We start from the raw sequence: 18,337 nt of genomic DNA, 5'->3' as shown, positions 1-18,337 counted from the left end.
CAAGGAAATGTACAATGCACGTTTACAGCACACAAATATACTAACATTTCAAAAAAATACAATACATTTAAAAAGCTGATTGAAAATTTTAAAAAAAAAGTGAGTTAATGAGATTTAAATCATTTACAATACATCTTCATCTATAGTTTTCATCACCACATTTTGATAACTATCACAGCTTCAATTATTTCGTGTTTCTGTATATTCGGAAAATATTTAACTCTGTATTACAATCCAATTTATTAACGGCGAAAGTGGAATCTTCTTTGGAGTTGCTCTATATAATTATGGACATTCGTTTCCATACTTTTGGATTAATACTGGATGGATGTAATTATAGGCTCATAAATCAGAGACTATGTGACCCGCTACAACAAAATGGTCCTAAAGTCGGGCGAGGTCGATTATTTGAAAATTGCATGACACAATTCCCTAACCTTTCTGCTTTAAATTGATATATAACACATCTTATAGAAATAATCGGCTGCGGAGATATCGATGTTTAAAAGAGAGCATGTCGAGACGTCTGGGAAATCACTGTTTCGAGAAAAGCGCCCTAAAAGTTTTCCTTGCGACGCAATCACTGTCAAGGGACACGCAAGTCAGTATTCACCTCCGGACAATAGAAGGTAAACCCTAGCAACACCCGAAATGCTCATTCAAACACAGCGTCGGCGGTCTCCTCACCGACCAATCAGTGACCAGGATGCCAGGAGAAGCGGCTGGGCATAGCGCACCCCGCCAGCACGCACCAGTCGACTGGGCAGTGTGCGAGCTTCACGCTTCGGTTAGCGGTAGGCAGCAAACTGACCAATGAGATCACTCTGGTCGTTGTTAGGGGCGGAGCCTATCTGTGGCGCTCAATATGTTCGAAGCAGTTTCTACTTCGTTGAAACGCCAAAAAACATGGCCCAGAAAAACGCTATTTTTGGTCTTTCCTTTCATCATTTTGCTTCAAAATTTCGACAGATGATAGAAGACATGTCATACTCTAATAATATGTCAAATTCAGAAAATCGTAAGTTTTGACCAATTTTGATGCTCTGACTTCAAACTCGATTTTCATGGCTTCGACCGTGCGCGACTTTAGGACCATTTTGTTGTAGCGGGTCACCTATAGTTTTGTGTTTGGGGTAACTGTCATAAAAAGATGAAGGCACTTACGCATTCTCTTTCCTATAAGTCATACTTTTAACTTACACTGCGAGATCATTCTAAAGTCCTATCACTATGATTCCCTTGTACCCGTGATGAATCATTCACAGATGATTTTAACAAAAATATAAGTTAATAGGTTCGTTAGTATACACCCCTATTTTATTTTTTGACTAACGAACCTTCGAAACATCAAACTTCATAACATTTTTTAGATTAACGACCTTCTGAATTACTCCACAAATGTACGGATTAATGAACCCTATTTCCTTTTTGGAATAACAAACATCTGGGGTATAACAATAATGTGTGTTTCGGCATAACTAACATTAGGAAAGACGAACATCACGCATCGTATTTTCGTCCTTATTGCGACATCAGGTATCATCCAGGTAAGTATTGAAGCGTCTTTAGAGTTTGTGTTCATCAGGAATACTCTCATACACTGTTGAATTGAAATGATCTTCTGTTCTTGGGGAAATTTAAATTTGCTTTTGTACAAAACCATTTTTTGTGGGCAACAAGCTGTTTTGGCTCTCTAAACGATCACTGATGTTTCCATCAGTATCTGCTTCTGAAACAAGATAGCCATGTTCATCCACCTCATGCTCCTCTCGTGAGGTGCTAGGATAGATAGATATCGAATATAAAGGGTCGTTCAGGGTCATCGCATAAGGAACTAATTTGTAATTTCCTTCGATATTCAAGTAAGTAGGAGAGTATTGCGGTTCTGGAATAGCTGCGGATTGGTCGGAAGCTGAGGGAATTTCATGGTAGATTGACGATTGCACGTTCTCAGATTCACTAGTGTCACCTGGAGCTCGTGTGGGCTGATTAGATAATGTTGTGCCGCCTTTGTTACCACAGGGTAACACTGTGTCACTGCCACAACGCTCTTTCGAATCTTGACTTGCTGCAGGTTGAAATCTTGTACCTCCGTGCAGACTAACATTGGAAAGCAGATAGCCGTCTTCATCAACATCTTCTTCCTCTTCACTGATATGCCTGGATTGAAGAATTACAACCTTCTTCTTCCCCTTCGTCCCTGCCCCAGACATTTCCATGTATAGTGCTTTCGTGTTATCGGCTCCAGTATTTATGCACTCAAAAAAGTGTTCACTCTCCTGGTGTATGACGTCATAAGAAGGACATGATCCTGTTTCAGCTGAGCTTTCAATACCTCCCCCGTTGTTCACTGTAGTTTCAAGAGACAGGTTCGCTGACATGTGACCCTATCAATAATAAAACACGCATAAAGTCACCATGAGACACGTCTATCACATTCAATATCGTGAAAATATTAGCATTTTCTGATTTAGAACGATATATTACTACTTAAGCTTCCACGTTCTCACATCATCAAACTCATAGAAAAAGTAGTTTACAGAAAAGATCGAGACTCTGGAAAATAGGGTCAATTCTATAGTACACTGAGTCTACTAATGTCGACGATTGTGTGTGGACTAAGTTAGCATTTAAAACTAATATGAATCACACTTAATACACTGACAGATAAACGTAACCCTACGGGCTTTTAGTAGCAATATTTTACGCATGGCTATGCCAACGCAGTGATCAAAGGCACTGCTATCCGTAGTTTCTAAAGGCCCGGTCACACTGCCCAAAAGTCGCATAAACGCATGAATCACGCAAGAAATTTGGTTTTGCGTACTTTTCGTGAATTTTCGTCGTGAAAATTTTCGCTGATTTACGCACGATGGGCGAAAATGAGGTCCCCGATGTGCAATCACTGCGCGGAAAAATCACGAATTTTCTTCAGGTAACCACGCACTTTCAGCGCATAGGCACGCACGCGCTAATACGCGCTGTCCCTGTAAATAGGGCGAAACAGCCGGCGGCCTTTCTTGTGCATAACAGTTGTACGCGCGACGACTGAGGTCGACACGGGAAACTTTTGAGCGAGTGCTACATGAGCATGGTAATCTGTGCAGTTTTCACTAATGAACTGCGTATTGCGTATGAATCGCGCATGACATTCGCGCATACTCTCGAGCGCGCCGCACCTTCACTAACACACTCTATCCCGCGATAGCGGCGTATGACGCGCATTTCGCGCATCGCGATCGGCATCACTGTTATTCCACGCATATTTCGGGCATTTTTCGCGTATTCCAAAGAACTACGTAAACTACGCAAAAATTACATAAAACAGCGCAATACTGCGTAAACTTTTACCCGAAGCCAAGTTTTGAGCTGCTGAAAACCTGGAATCGCGTAAAGCGTAATCGCGTAAAGCGTAATCGCGTAAGCCGGCGCACATCGGCGGACGTACGAAGGTTCCACATCAGACAAACTCATGAAAATGCGTAAATCGCGCATGTATCTCGTAAGGCTCGAATTTCTTTAGTGATTCATGCGTTGTTTCGACTTTTGAGCAGTGTGACCAGGCCTAAAAAAAGTTCATACACATTTTTATTTGTAACAGAAGTCCTGTGATCCACGAAAACTGCTAAAAGCCACTGCTGCTCTCATTCAATGATAAGGACAAAATTTAAATCAAAGACGTGCACCCTTGTAAGGAAACACTATTACCGGTAAACCAAAAGCCGACCAGAAACGCATTATACGACTATCGACTATACTTGCCTATAGGGTAATATTAAGCTCATGCGACCTTTTTGTTTTTGTTTTTTTTTTTTTTGCTAACATTGAGAAAAAAAATACTTTCAGTTTTTTTTTCAGGTTACTTGTTTTTTTGTTTCTCATTTTCATCTGAGAAGATGGCTGGATAGTCCATTTTCAGCTACGCTAAGCTGGTCATCCATGGGGTCCAGTTGCATGTGAGGAGGGACTACTTCACCGGGTTAAACACCCTGCTCTCTGCGATGAATGAATGAAGCGGGACTTCTACGTGCATGAGTTGTGACTCTCTCATACACGGGACCTCCATTTTAAATGTCCTATCCGAGGGACAGAGTGTTTTGCCTCTTGCGAGAGGGGACGGTATATGTTTACACACAACACTGCTCAGCCCAGACTCGGGTTCGAACCCGGGTCCTTTGGATCGTGAGGCAGACGCGCTACTGATGGAGCCAACTCACCATCCACAAACGTTACTCCATACTATCTCATATAAGGTCAAATTCCATTCACAACCGTCACTCTGAGCAGTGAAATTCCGAAGAAAAACAAAGTTGAGGAGGGTTTCATCAGGGCCCTCTGGTAGAGCAGTGGCAACACTGAAGAGGCTACCCTGGGTAAATAAGACCTTATTATTATTATTATTATTATTATTATTACCATTATTATCTTTTTATATTTCTTTTCAAGCCTGAGCTCAACCCCATAGAAGACACAGACACACACATACTGTGAAATTCTCAATCCTAAAATCAAAACCGTAACCTAAAAGATGTAATTTGTATGTCATTACCGCTCCACAGTTCTCATACGCATTCTCTGGATGAGATGAAGCTCCTCCATGATCTCCTGTGTCTTCAATATGAGTCAAAGTGTTTGGCGTATCCAGCTGTGACAGCTCTTCACTGGAGTGGTCTTTCGAACGCTTCGAAGCTTGTCGACGCCTACGAATAACATTCCATAAATAAAGAATGGAAACCATATTTCTTAGAACATGTTAATGAATTCATACATTTAAACTGGAGGGGATGTTACTGTAAAATAATATTGCAATTGAATACATTGTTGAAAACAAAATCATATTTTCATTTTACCATTGCTCTTAATAAACTTGGTGTGATACACAATTCCTGCAACTCTAACATTTTATACCACAGGCTTCGTAGGTCAAATTACCCCAGCACGCTGCTCAGTCATGCACGGTGCAAGAGGAAAATTACATCAGCAGACCGTACTATGTTGGTGCTGCACCAAGACTCTGGAATAACCTCCTCTCTATCTTCACATCAGAGATACATCATCAGTCGACAGTTTCAAAAATCTTCGTAAAACACATGTTTCAGGAAAGTTTTCCATAGTCATGTTTCAATACATCTCAGCATGTCAACAGATTTTTTTTTTAAATTTGAATGATTATGCAATTATAAGTCCTTAAAGTCACAATTTCATTGTATTGTAGGTTTTTTCATTTAAGAATTAGTTTGTGTTACTTTTTCATTAATCTATTTTTTTTTGTCGTGCCCAGTTAAGTATGATATTCTTCACAGAAACTGCACAATATAAATTTACAATCATTATTGTTATATTGTTATCATCATAGAAATGAAATACCACCAAGAATTTATCAGACTGACAGTTGTAGTACATAAAATAGGCCAAGTTAGTGTAACTTTTTGTAGCAGAGGTCTGATCATTCTTCTTCTCTATAGATAACTTTGATCACAATCATTATTTCATTTCATTTCATATATTTTTTCCATCTCCAACAGAACTTGTAAATACATTTTTCCTTCCACATGAAATATAGATACATATATATGTGAATATTGCAAAATATGACAAGTGAAATTGATAGATATACAAATGATAAGGTGAAAAAGAAAAAAAAGCACTCCCCCCCCCCCAAAAAAAAGACATTCTGAAGTTACGAAAATGCAGGAGATGGGAATGAATGCTGAAGAAGCAAAGCTTGAAAGGTGCATCCCCCCAAAAAAAAATTATAGTAACATCTTATATCATTGATCTTCTATTTAACACATGAGACTAAATTAAAAAAAAAATTACACAAACTACAGATAAAAACCTAACTAGCCCTAGACAAACACCCAGACAAATCCACAAACTAAGTCGCTGTCATGCAGAAAATAGAACAGGAAAAGTAAGACAGAAAGATGAAGAAGAACTGATAACATGGTTGGAAAATAGGAAGAAAAAACAATGTCGATTGAGAAGACGAAAAGTGATGAGTGAACGGAACCGCTAAGGCATACGCATAAAGTGAAAGTCAATATATATTTAATGATGACGTTCGAATGAATTCTTTTAATTGTCTAAAAAGAAATTCTTCAACTTAACTTTAAAGCAATTAAAACTTGGGGCCGTTTTTAAACAATTGCTAAGGTTATTCCAAAATTTTGGTCCTACAAAAGTAAATGTGGATTGAGTGAATATAGTCCTGGTTAAAGGCAAACGTTCCAGTAAAAAATTGGAGGTTATGAATTATTACTAAATTTGAAAATAAACATTACTAGATTTAAGAATAAATTGACCAAGAAAATAATTATAACGATAATAATTATGTTACAACACATCACCAGAAGAATGCCTTCATGGACTGAAACAAGTAACACTAGCACAGGTGTTTTCTACTCTACCGGACACTTTTATTTATTTATTGAGACTTCGTGACATCTTACACCGGCTTCAGAGCCAAACAATAAGTAGATAAATAGGCCCTGAATATAAAAACATAAACATCTTAACACGTTCTTTTCGAAATTGGTCGCTGTTGTAATCGTTTTAATGGTGAATTTCTGCGAATACTGAGAAATCTATTCCTTGAAATGGATATTTATATGCAATAGCAACAAAGCATCCATATATACTTCCTAGCAATGTACACACATTACTGACTTTGAATCATCTATCATATTTTGATGACCATCAAATAAATTCACCACCCACTTCCCCACAATTAACACAAAAGTCACCTTTTCTGCTGATGTTTGCACGAAGCCGAGAGTATGACAAGCATGCCAATAACAACACCGAAAAGGGATCCCAGGATGTACGTAATAACCTTTTTCCGAGCAAATCCAGAGGCTGAAGGACAAAGCAGTTTAGTTATCCCCTTGTTACCTTGGAAGTGAATAAATGACTGAGCAATAACATCTCGCAAAGATTTTCTCTTTGACAATGACTACAGACAGATAGCTGCTGCTGTTAATCATATTTTGATAAAGATTTGATTTCATAACCTGGCATGCTTGATTCCTGAAGCATGCATGTCATTATATACGAATCATTGTATGATTTAATTTTGCTGTTAAAGAGCTACTATTTGTTTTTAAGAGAGAAAAACATGAGAAAATTAAGAAAATTAGCTTAAGTTAAGTATTGCACATGGTTGCCTCTGTAACCTCACAAACCTTTTGCGAAACGGCAGGGCGGTTTTGGTTGCAATGGCACGCTATTAACCCTTATGGATTTGTGTGTGTATTTGTTTGTTTGTTTTTAGAAAATGTAGTTTCATGAACATCAACGGGATCTTTGATAATGATAGTTACGTCTCCACGAGAGTCTGATGAAATCAATCAATATTGCTTTTTAGCCCCTGTTTAAGAAAAGCGCATATATATTCATGCACAGTGGACAGTGTGACCTAAAACTAATATGCTATCACTTTCTCTGTCACTTTTTCTTGCTTCAGTGTCTGCTTCTTCTTAATACTAATGTGGTCATTAATAACATGTAATCTCAAATCACGAACTTTCATAAATAAGAGCGGGTAAAGGTTCGCATCATCACTCCGATGTTATTCAATCATCACTGGAAATGCTGAATGTTGTATATATATATATATATATATATATATATACATATATATATATATATATGACCGTGAATCACAAAAAGAACAAAAAGTCGCACCTCGTGATTTTACGAGGACTCAAAAAAGGGGAAATGGGTCAACCGAGTCCATCTCGAGTTTGTCAGATTATTTACTGAAAGAGCTTTCCTTCTTCTGTGTTACTTTCAAGTTTGAATGGAAAAGTGTGTTTTGAGCAGTTTTTCTACAACCTTTTTGGGGGGAGAGAAGAATGATCAGCTGAAACGCTTAATGTTGTATATATATATATATATATATATATATATATATATATGCTGGTTCTTTAGAATGATGCTTGCTGCATGTACCTCACCAACCATAATAAGGGAAAGAAAGTCCAATTTCCGCGAACCTCACCTATGCGAAAAGGGCTACAAATTGAAAGGAAAATGGCTCACTCTTAACTTTTTCACAAACAAGACAGCAAGAGGGATTTGCTACTCTTTGCATCAATTTAAGATTATAGCATCATAATTGAATTATATGTAGAAACACAAGCATAAGCATGGTAACACCAGATGTTTTAATCACCTGAAGGAGACACGGCGGTTGTTTCTTTCATGGTCGTTGCCCATTGAGAAGCATGCCCGTCCACAGCTTATAAAAACAAAAGAATGAGAATATGGCAGCATAAATACTAGATCCCATCTACATCAATATGCAAGTTATCATCATTGCTTTCATTGTTATTACTGCAGATGTTTCATTATCACTTATCATCCTTTTCAGGCACACAGAGTGTCAGTATACATTTTGGCTGGTTTTAAACTTATCGCTACTCACCGCTATTACTGTAGTATATACTCTGTCTAGTGCTGGTGCTGGGTGTAACATCTTGAAGTGTATTTTCTGTCAACGAACATACAAAATAAAAATCATGTTTGTAAAAAAAGAAAAGAAATTAATTCAATGAATGATATTATGTTTGACGGAAAAGCCACATAGATTTTTTCTATTAGTGTTAATACAGTACTCTCCGCATAATCGGGTAGGCTCGGGCAGAGCGTTTCTTACCCGATTAAGCGGAGTACCCGATTAACAGAAGAACACGTCTCATTCACATTTGACACACACAATGTGTATGTACATGCATTGTACACTGCACCAAACACCTACACCGTATGATTAACACGTGTGCTTGCACGGCACATTATACATACTTGCTCAGTATCTAGCAATAATTTACCCTCGTTTTACGAACAAATATGTCTTCAGAAAACTTTGTCTTTTGACTATAGACTCCTCGCTAACAGGGTGATGTTTTCCGAAATGAAGCCGTCTCTTTGCGTGCACTAGCCACATAGAACGTCGGGTTGCTAACTTTTCGAGAAGTGACTTGGGAAAAGCAAAATTATGGAGCTGGTGCATGGCCTGATTTTCGATGCAAACTTTTCGTATTGTGACTGTTGTTGCAGAGCAAGGGAGGAGCGCAAGTGTGTTCAACTCCTGTCTGTCTGTGCAATTGTGAGTGCCAGCTACATGTGTAATGTTCGTTTACGTGTGGCAAGCCGGTACTGGTACATGTGTTTTCATGTGTAATCACTCCCCAAATGATTGGTCTTCTTTGCTGATTAAACAGAGAATGCCGTTAGCCGTGGAAAATTTGACATTCATGATTTCTTAAAGTGCTATATCTGCGATAAAATGTGGGTAGGAATTACATTAAAAGAAAATTATTTACCCATTTATGCGGAGAGGCAACCCGATTATCAGGTAATTTTAATGTGCATTGGAACTGATTTTGACATTACTACCCAATTAAACGGAGTACCCGTTAAAGCGATACCCGATTACGCGGAGAGTACTGTATCAGCATTTGCCCTGTAATAAAAATCCATGTCTGGTGACTTTTTGTCGGTGTTTGATGCAGGGTCAAATATTATCACCCGCATACTAAACGCTCGTCCTTTTTCATTTTTTTTTTGTCTGCATTCATGGGAATTAAGAGCTACCTTTAATCAATGAAATATGATATTGTCCTGTTCGACAAAAAAAAAAGAAAGCGTCGGGACTAGAACCAAGTTTCCTCCTGCTGTGTTGGTTGTGCCGTAGCCAACGTTCGCGGAGATCGGACTTTCTATAACTGTTTCAGGTTCGGGAGGTATACCATAATTTGATGCGCCCTGCATTATCTTCAAGATCAAACATTATTTTTAGGGCATTCGTCAGGATATGTTAAGAAAGTTTCTCTTTCCAAAATCGAAAACTGGCGAGAACGACGAAATACTCTGTTTATTTTGTAATCATGCACAATCTTAAACATCCACAGAGATACTTGTACTTAAATGCATTAACAGGGAATGACTTTAGACAGTGGAATTTTATGAATAAACATATTTGTAAGAAAAATATATTCACGGCATGTTCTTAGGTTTAACAACCCACCGTGAATTTCGTTTTTGACAGCCCGGCAAGATGGGACTGTATCGTTCCAAATAGGAAAGTAGGTCGACTTTCCAGGTAGAGATACACACTGCAATGTCTTGCTACCATCGATGACGTAACCTTCGCCACAGCTGAGAGTTATTACGGACCCAAAGTTAGTGATGTTGGAGTTCCATTGACCATTTGACACATTGCCGGGATGATTACAGAACCCGACTGACACTGTAGGAAGGAGAAACAAAACGGCTGATCATCTCGTAGGCCCCATGAATTATGTATACGGGAAAATACAAAGACGAAGAGAAGCAAAATAACTCTTGGGTAGTCTTTCATGAGTTTTCTGGTTTGCCCTGTTTGTATCATTCAACGATATCTCACGTTTCGAAGACCATTTGTGACTGTGCACCTCAAAACGAACATAAAGTCGCACACACTGATTTTGCGTGAGGACTGAAAATAAGTGAAATGGGTCAACCTAGCCGAACTTGACTTTTTCATATTTTCTGAAAGAGCGGGTCTTCTTTTACATTATGCTAAAATTTGGCATCATAAAACGGGCAGAGTAAGTGTGTCTTTTTAGCAGTTTATCTCGAATATTTTTGGTAGAATAGTGTGATTAGGTGTGTCTTTAGAATCCCTTTTTCATTTCTGAAAAACCTTGTCCACCCTCTTCACTTTCAACTCTAATAACTTTTGAAATGATAGTGCTACTGCTTTGAAAGTTGGCGTTAATTATGGACAGAATGTGTTTATGAGGCATGCTTAATTTCAGTTTAATCTGATAATCCCTTCATTGTTGTTACTCTGGTGGTTTACTTCCTGTTTTTTGTGCAGGGTCACATTTGTGACCCTGCACCTCAAAACAAACAAAAAGTCGCCAGACATGAATTTTTAGTTAAGACCATATTCTGAAAGAGCAGACTTTAAGCTTTAAAATGATGTATAACTCAAATCAAATGGACTCTCCTAACCTATCTAAATATTGGAAAGAAAGCACAAACTTAGGAAAAGTGTGAACTGAGAAAAGAGGCTCTGAAGTACAGTGTCTATTCAAGCGCTTAATCTTTACCAAACCGTGCTGGCTGTGCGATGAATGGGACAAAAAAAAAGGAAGTAAACCACCAGAGTAACAACAACGAAGGGATTATTAGATTAAACTGAAATTAAGCATGCCTCATTAACACATTCTGTCCATAATTAATGCCAACTTTCAAAACAGTAGCACTATCCTTTCAAAAGTTATTAGAGTTGAAAGTGAAGAGTGTGGACAAGGTTTTTCAGAAATGAAAAAGGGATTCTAAAGACACACCTAATCACACTATTCTACCTAAAATGTTCGAGATAAACTGCTAAAAAAACACACTTTTCTGCCCGTTTTATGGTACCAAATTTTAGCATAATGTAAAAGAAGACTCGCTCTTTCAGAAAATATAAAAAAGTCAAGTTCGGCTAGGTTGACCCATTTCACTTATTTGCAGTCCTCACACAAAATCAGTGTGTGCGACTTTATGTTCGTTTTGAGGTGCACGGTCACATTTTGGTAAACGTTTTACTTCTGAGATAAAAAAATGAATTATTATGCTTTAGTCTTAATCCTATAGTTCTTAAAACTTCTGCAATCACTATATAGTGATAAATACATGCCTTATTGATTATTATAACAATATTTGCAGCATTTTAGTGAAGAAAATGTGATTGGTTCATTGTGATTTATAAAGTCATAAATTTGTCCCTTGTATTGCATTTTGTTATGTATGGCATTGACGGCAATTGCGAGTGATTGCTCTGAAGGCAATAGAATCGATGCTAGAATTATCATTGTGATCCTTCTATCCATTCATCTTTGCTTCATAGAACAGTCATGGGATGAATTTTTAAGTCTCAGTTTGTAACTCACCGTTGAAAGCCGAAAACAGAACGTGGTTGGAGTCAGGTTGTATTTGGCTTGGACAGGTCCAACTGTGGGAATACGTTCTGTCAGAAATTATATTGGCAAATGATTCTGATTGCAAACATACGCACGAACTTCGATGTATGAGAGCAACGTCTTGGTTTCCGGATTTACGTTGACAGGTAGACATGCATTCGTCTTCAGAATGAACGTGAACTTCATTATTGTGTGAAAAGAGAGACTGAAGTGTTTGTCCGGCACCTTTGTAGCAACCAATAAACGCGGGTTCTACATGGATATGATACAAGCACAATGATACACTACCATGAATCAACTATTGTGACTATAAATGCTTTAAGACATTCCGAAAGTAAAGGGAGTAGTTAAAATAATAGGGGAACACCAAAACTGCTACGTCACCTATAAAATGAATAGAATGCATATCTCAAGGCTTACCGGAAATCAATCAGTGGAAATTTTAAGATTTTGTGGCTCTGAGTCGTATGAAAAGCATGTGCATAAAGGCTGAGAGCAAATCAAGCTATAACCTCTTCTCTTTTTTTTTTTTCATAGTATCGCTCATACCCGTTTATTACGCATTGCAAATGATAAATGAAGACTAAGTCAATTTGTACGCAACTCATATCCTACCACCAATGTTATACAAATGATGCACAGGATAGAGTGCGTTAGTGGAAGCGTATAGCGCACTCGAGGGTATTTACAATTGTGAAACATGCACGAGGCGAAGCCGAGTGCATGTTGCACACATTGTAAATACCCGAGAGTGAGCTGCATCTCCACTAACGCCACGAAATAATCCTGTGCATCATTTGTTTTATAAAATGGGTCGAAAATTCGAAAACTAACAGCATTTTTCAGCGTTTTTCACGTACCTTTGTGGGTCAAGACGTGCGAAGATGTTCGTCCCAAACATTTACGCACGTCGCACTCGGAAATCCCGCACATATAAGTATGATGGGGAGTTGGGTTTCCGGACACTTAAGTTTCCGCATGAAAACTTACTAATTTTACATAGAATATGCACCCTTTACCTTAAAGACTTGATATAGACTCCTCATATAGGCCTACTAGACAACATACTTTGAAAACGGCGTGAGAATTAACCTGCTAAATCGTTGGATTTGCCCTTCAAAGTGACTCCATGTACGCGTCCGGTCCCACAACGCTCGGTCTACTGAACTGTACGTATAAGAGTATACGTACGCCACACATGTTATGCACAAGGGAAGAAAGGCCGGCCGGCCGACAGCCCGAACTAGAAGTTGTTTACAGGATTGACAGCGCGTATGCATGCAATTCAAAGGAGCCGCCGCGCGCACAGACAATCGGCAATAGGATTTAACACGCAGTGCAATGGGACTAGAATAACCGAAGCACACGTGACTCATTTCAGCGCTTCCTATTGGCTACATTCTTAAACCCATTTTATAATTGTCAATATACGATGACATAGCAGTCAGAAACCATTACCAACGAATCTACGAAATTAACGAAACTCGTTAAGCAGGCGATCTAAGTCCACGAAGATGACTTTTCAAAAATCAAGTATGTGTGGATGGCAAAAAAAAAAGTATGGAAAAAAATCAGACATGTACCAATGCGGGATCTGGAGACGTGCAATGAGACACACTTTGAAAATTCGATGTTAGCGGCTTGAAAGCTACATTTATATTGTGCCCAAAATTACAGCTAGAGTCATACGCTGTCATGCAAACAATTATTCATGATAATTTCAAAGTATCTAATTTATCTTTGACTGTTTGTAATTTTGTAAGGTTTCAATAAACACTTCCAAAAATATCTCTTTTGTGGAAACCAAAGAAACCGAACCTGAGACAGGAAAATATCTGTCAAACCCGAAAGAGGCACTAAATATTAATATGCCAATTATAATAATTGTGCTTCCAGACATTGATCTAGAGACGTCGCTACATAAGCCGTGTCATAAAACACCAAACACTCCTAATATAAAACAAATTCTCACCTCGGCATTTCAGTCTAACAACTTGGTTCGACGAACATCCGATGGTTGCCAATGAGCACATCTCGAGGAACGTGTCACCTATCAATTTATAATGAATAGCAAAATAAAATTATGTTTCATTGTCAAGGGAACCTAAAACCCAAAGAGAAGTGTGGATTGAGTGAATACAGCTACATAAGTCATGTAGAACACATCAGTGAAAGTTGGAGGGAAAAGAAACCGAACCTGAGACAGGAAAATATCTGTCAAACCCGAAAGAGGCACTAAATATTAATATGCCAATTATAATAATTGTGCTTCCAGACATTGATCTAGAGACGTCGCTACATAAGCCGTGTCATAAAACACCAAACACTCCTAATATAAAACAAATTCTCACCTCGGCATTTCAGTCTAACAACTTGGTTCGACGAACATCCGATGGTTGCCAATGAGCACATCTCGAGGAACGTGTCACCTATCAATTTATAATGAATAGCAAAATAAAATTATGTTTCATTGTCAAGGGAACCTAAAACCCAAAGAGAAGTGTGGATTGAGTGAATACAGCTACATAAGTCATGTAGAACACATCAGTGAAAGTTGGAGGGAAATCAGAGTCGATGCAGATCGAAGTTCAATATCAAAACTTTAACAATTCATAACTTTTGCATCGATTTTAGGATTTTCCTCAAGCTTTCACTGATGTGTTCTACTAGTGTTGCTGCTTTTACTCAATCCACATTTCTCTTTAGGTTTTGGTTTCCTTTAAGCCGTTTTGATTTGGGTACAACAAGAACATGAAAGATTAATCAAAATAATTTACGGTGACTTATTTCATTGACGAAGTGAGAGAGAGAGTGATTGTTTGTGTCTATGGACATCTAGGACAGTTTAGCTATACTTGGGAGAGGATTTATTGTGCAGCTCCCGACAATGTCCGATTTCAATGGAATAATTTCGTCAGCATTTGCTTGTGAATTCACTGCGCAATATCCTCACTCAAGCTGTGAGAAGAATATGGGCAAGTTAGAAAGAAATCGCATCAAGAAATATCGAAAATTTCACACTCTCTATGCAAGAATAACATCTTTGTTTGTTTGTTTGTTTGTTTGCATTTGTTTTGCTTCTCGTACAACGTGCAAAAGAATACACGTTGTTGTAAAGATTAAACAGTACATAACAAAACTACAAAGAAGGAAAATAAGAATACAAATTCATGTGATACTATAACAAGATAATAATCATCATCCCCCAGGGTTGTGCTTTCAAAATGTCGATTTTTGCAATACTGAGAAATATGCAGTGGGAAAAAGATGTATCATAGAGCTGACATGTGCAGTTGTATTTCAAAAGTATTGCAAAATTCAAAATTTCTCCTAAGAAATTTAGTTGACATTAGTGCAATTACCAATATGTCATGTACACGAACGTTCCATTCATCACAATGAGAATATTAGGCCCTGAACTGCATGTAATTAGTTATAGAAATATCAAATGTTAATTTCCAACGGTTCAAATTGCTTATAGGTTTTAGATACGTACAAATTGATTTATTCCTAGGGGTGTCCGAATTTCTCTGAGAAAACGGGATATTTGTATCAATCACCAAGGTATGTAATGTAATAAAGGGGCCAAAGTAACCATGTTATTTATATAAGCAATGATGATGATTACCTTGCCAAGATGGAACATTAATGGAGACGGTTTATTTTAGTCGTTGTGACTACAGTTGTAATTACATATAGTTAGTGTAGTTCATCTTTGATGAACAAAATTGAAATGAAAAACAAATCCAATCAGCCAAAGATTCAGACTGTGATTTTTTCTTCTTTGTATTTTTTTTTTAATCGATAAAAATATAAGTGTCTTTACGGCATTACAGTTTGATATGAGGAATCACATGCATAACTAGCAATATTCGAAGAATATTTCTTATGTGATTGGGATACATCATTTGAATAGATGCAAGTTAGCAGAAATGAATTCAGGGTATCATAGAAACACATAAGATACAACGGCATTCTTTAATTGCACGATAATACTTCCACTTAAAAGAAAATAATAAATCAAAATATCGTTGTCCACGGAACATTATGCAGGTTGGGGCTTTGGATTTATTGAGCATGGATCGCTTTGTTTGGACAAAAACAAAATGCATGAATAATAATGAATTGCAGTATGCCCCAATTTATAGTGTCCTGGCACAAAGACGCAAAAACAGTCTGCAAAGATCATGTAGTAATGGAGGTGTTTCTTCTTGTTTGTTTAATTGTACTCGCGAACCGCATGGCAAATTAATGGTCAGTTAAAGCAAATCTTTAATTCCAAAAATCTGCATTTCAACGGTTATCTAGCTCTGAGGACCAGTCCGAAAGAGGCCTTCCATTTTTTTTTCACTGCCAGCTAATGACAAAAACCCAACTTGAGTGGCACAAAACAAACAAAGTACAACACAACACTACAAAGTAGAACAAAACAAAAACACTTTGGTTCAGCCTCTGACAAGTAACCAATTATTTCAAGGGTCGTAGCAAAGCCTTGTCATAGGCCAATAATGTTCCGATGTTTAAATCTTAATACTTATATAATATTGACTGGCCCTGAGGGAGGTACCAGAAAATATTGCCCAAACTGAAAGCATATTGCCCGAGTCGAAGACGAGGGCAATATGTTTTCAGTGCGGGCAATATTCATCTGGTACCTCCCGAAAGAAAGGCCAGTCAATATCATAATTATTACCTATCCCCCTAGGTAAATTAAGAAAATATGTAAATACGGCTATACACTATATATGATACAGATCAAGCCACATTTGACTACCTGTACACCATCAACATGTTGACTAATTGCAAAATTGTTCATCAATGTATCATTCAACTCCAACTTCAAAGATTCATGTAGTTGCAACAGGCAAACTTCAAATTTCTGAACGTTCTTACACTTTATTTTTACTTCTCTGTTTAAAGTTTGAGAGTTGTAAAACTGATGGTCACTGTGCAATCACTGATCACAAATGGACTAGGTTAGTCATTGCCTAGTGCTGCTGTAAGTGGTCGACCTTGTATGAGTTGATTTATCAGCGTTCTTCTGCGGTGCGTGTAACTGACACCCTGGACGTCCTGGAATGTTTTCTTTTCGTGGTCGATCGGAACGTTTACGTTTAAAGCAGGGAGGTGGGGAGAGAGATTCCACTCTTTCTCTCCCCACCTCCGCAAACCGGAAGATTGCACTGTTTGCACATACTGTTACTGTTACGCAGCGACGTGGCGAAAAGCATATTGACTGCTGACCTTTAACCCTGCAAAATAACAACTCCTGACCTTTAACCCTGCAAAATAACAACCGGAATTGCCTGGCAAAACTCCCTCGTATAGGTAATAATACGCGATATTCCTCAACGTTTATTTGCACTCACCTTCACCACATCGTAACTGAATGAACCCACTCCTTGTCACAGTGCCAGGCAATGTCTGATTCAAGTATTCCTGAACGGCTGGAAAGCCGAGTCTTTCGCAAAGCAAATCAGCAGCTCTATCATCAAATCCCTCAGGGCACACATATGTGTTTGTTTCAAAGACCAGAAACCCGTCATGCGGCGAACGTCCATTAACCAGTTTCAATGCTGATTTTCCTTGATGAGGAAGAAACCAATTATCTATCATAGCAAACAATTTATGCATTCGTGATGTGTGTATAACTTCCCTATCATATGCCCTATCATAACGTTCATGTGTAATTTGATGAATAACCTTGTTAATAGTCAAAACAGTTTTTCACCTCAATTCCCTTACCCTTTAACAGTCTTTTAACTGTTACATCAGCGTTAGACTTGGCACATGGAGTTACAACACTCTAAAACGTATCAAAGGCGTCATATCACTAATGATTTTGTAGTTTCATAAACAGTTCACTTAATAATTTTTAAGAGAAGGAAAGTGAATAAGAGCCGGCTTCTTTGGAATATGCCTGGGTGACACTGAGAGTGTTTTAAGGGCTATTCATATTTTAATACCTCATGCTCATGCTCTGTTCTGAAAGGCACATTATTGGACAAACTAAAAAAATCAGGCCTCAGGACCTTTGTCTTACATTTCTTTTTTTCCCCTTTTCTTTTTTTTTTCTTTTTTGGTTTTAGGTTTGTGCGTTATAATGCGTTAAAGGATCAATTACAAACCAAATATTTCTGACAGCATGAATTTTTTCCCCGGAGATTACCCAAAAAATCCAGCAAGAATGACATCTGTGTATGTATGTGTGTGTGTGTGTGTGTGTGTGCGTGTGTGTGTGTGTGTGTACGTTTGTGTTTCTGTACGTTTGTGATTTCGCAATTGTGTGCTTTCTTTCCAATATTTTGATGGGTTAGGAGAGTCTATCTGAATTTAGTTATACATCATCGTAAAGCTTAGAGTCTGCTCAAAACTAGAAA

At 38.0% G+C, this 18,337-nt stretch overlaps 1 protein-coding gene across 1 annotated transcript; it reads right to left on the bottom strand.

The window, feature by feature from the left end:
* Positions 1 to 246: 246 nt before the first annotated feature.
* LOC139717920 (uncharacterized) lies at positions 247 to 17,480 on the bottom strand. Its single transcript, XM_071629408.1, has 10 exons — positions 17,327 to 17,480; positions 13,930 to 14,007; positions 11,928 to 12,209; positions 10,031 to 10,252; positions 8,429 to 8,494; positions 8,177 to 8,242; positions 6,747 to 6,858; positions 4,550 to 4,700; positions 1,115 to 2,387; positions 247 to 356 (listed from the first exon to the last, which is right to left on the bottom strand). The coding sequence occupies exons 2-9, from the start codon at positions 13,988 to 13,990 to the stop codon at positions 1,638 to 1,640; spliced, it is 1,710 nt and encodes a 569-aa protein (XP_071485509.1). The 5' UTR covers positions 13,991 to 14,007; positions 17,327 to 17,480; the 3' UTR covers positions 247 to 356; positions 1,115 to 1,637.
* Positions 17,481 to 18,337: the final 857 nt, after the last annotated feature.

Source organism: Diadema antillarum, unplaced genomic scaffold (genome assembly GCF_040938485.1).
Source record: "Diadema antillarum isolate AM-2024a unplaced genomic scaffold, OU_Dant_1.0 scf00000008, whole genome shotgun sequence".
NCBI classification, from domain to species: Eukaryota; Metazoa; Echinodermata; class Echinoidea; order Diadematoida; family Diadematidae; genus Diadema; species Diadema antillarum.
The sequence above is the reverse complement of the archived record's forward strand: the minus strand, read 5'-3'. Positions and strand labels throughout refer to the sequence as shown.

Coding starts and splice junctions, on each gene's coding strand:
- LOC139717920 (XM_071629408.1), bottom strand. CDS start 13,990: ATGTGCTCATTGGCAACCATCGGATGTTCGTCGAACCAAGTTGTTAGA. Junction 12,210..13,929: donor TGTTAGACTGAAATGCCGAG/GTGAGAATTTGT, acceptor ATATCCATGTAG/AACCCGCGTTTATTGGTTGC. Junction 2,388..4,549: donor CGTATGAGAACTGTGGAGCG/GTAATGACATAC, acceptor TATTATTGATAG/GGTCACATGTCAGCGAACCT.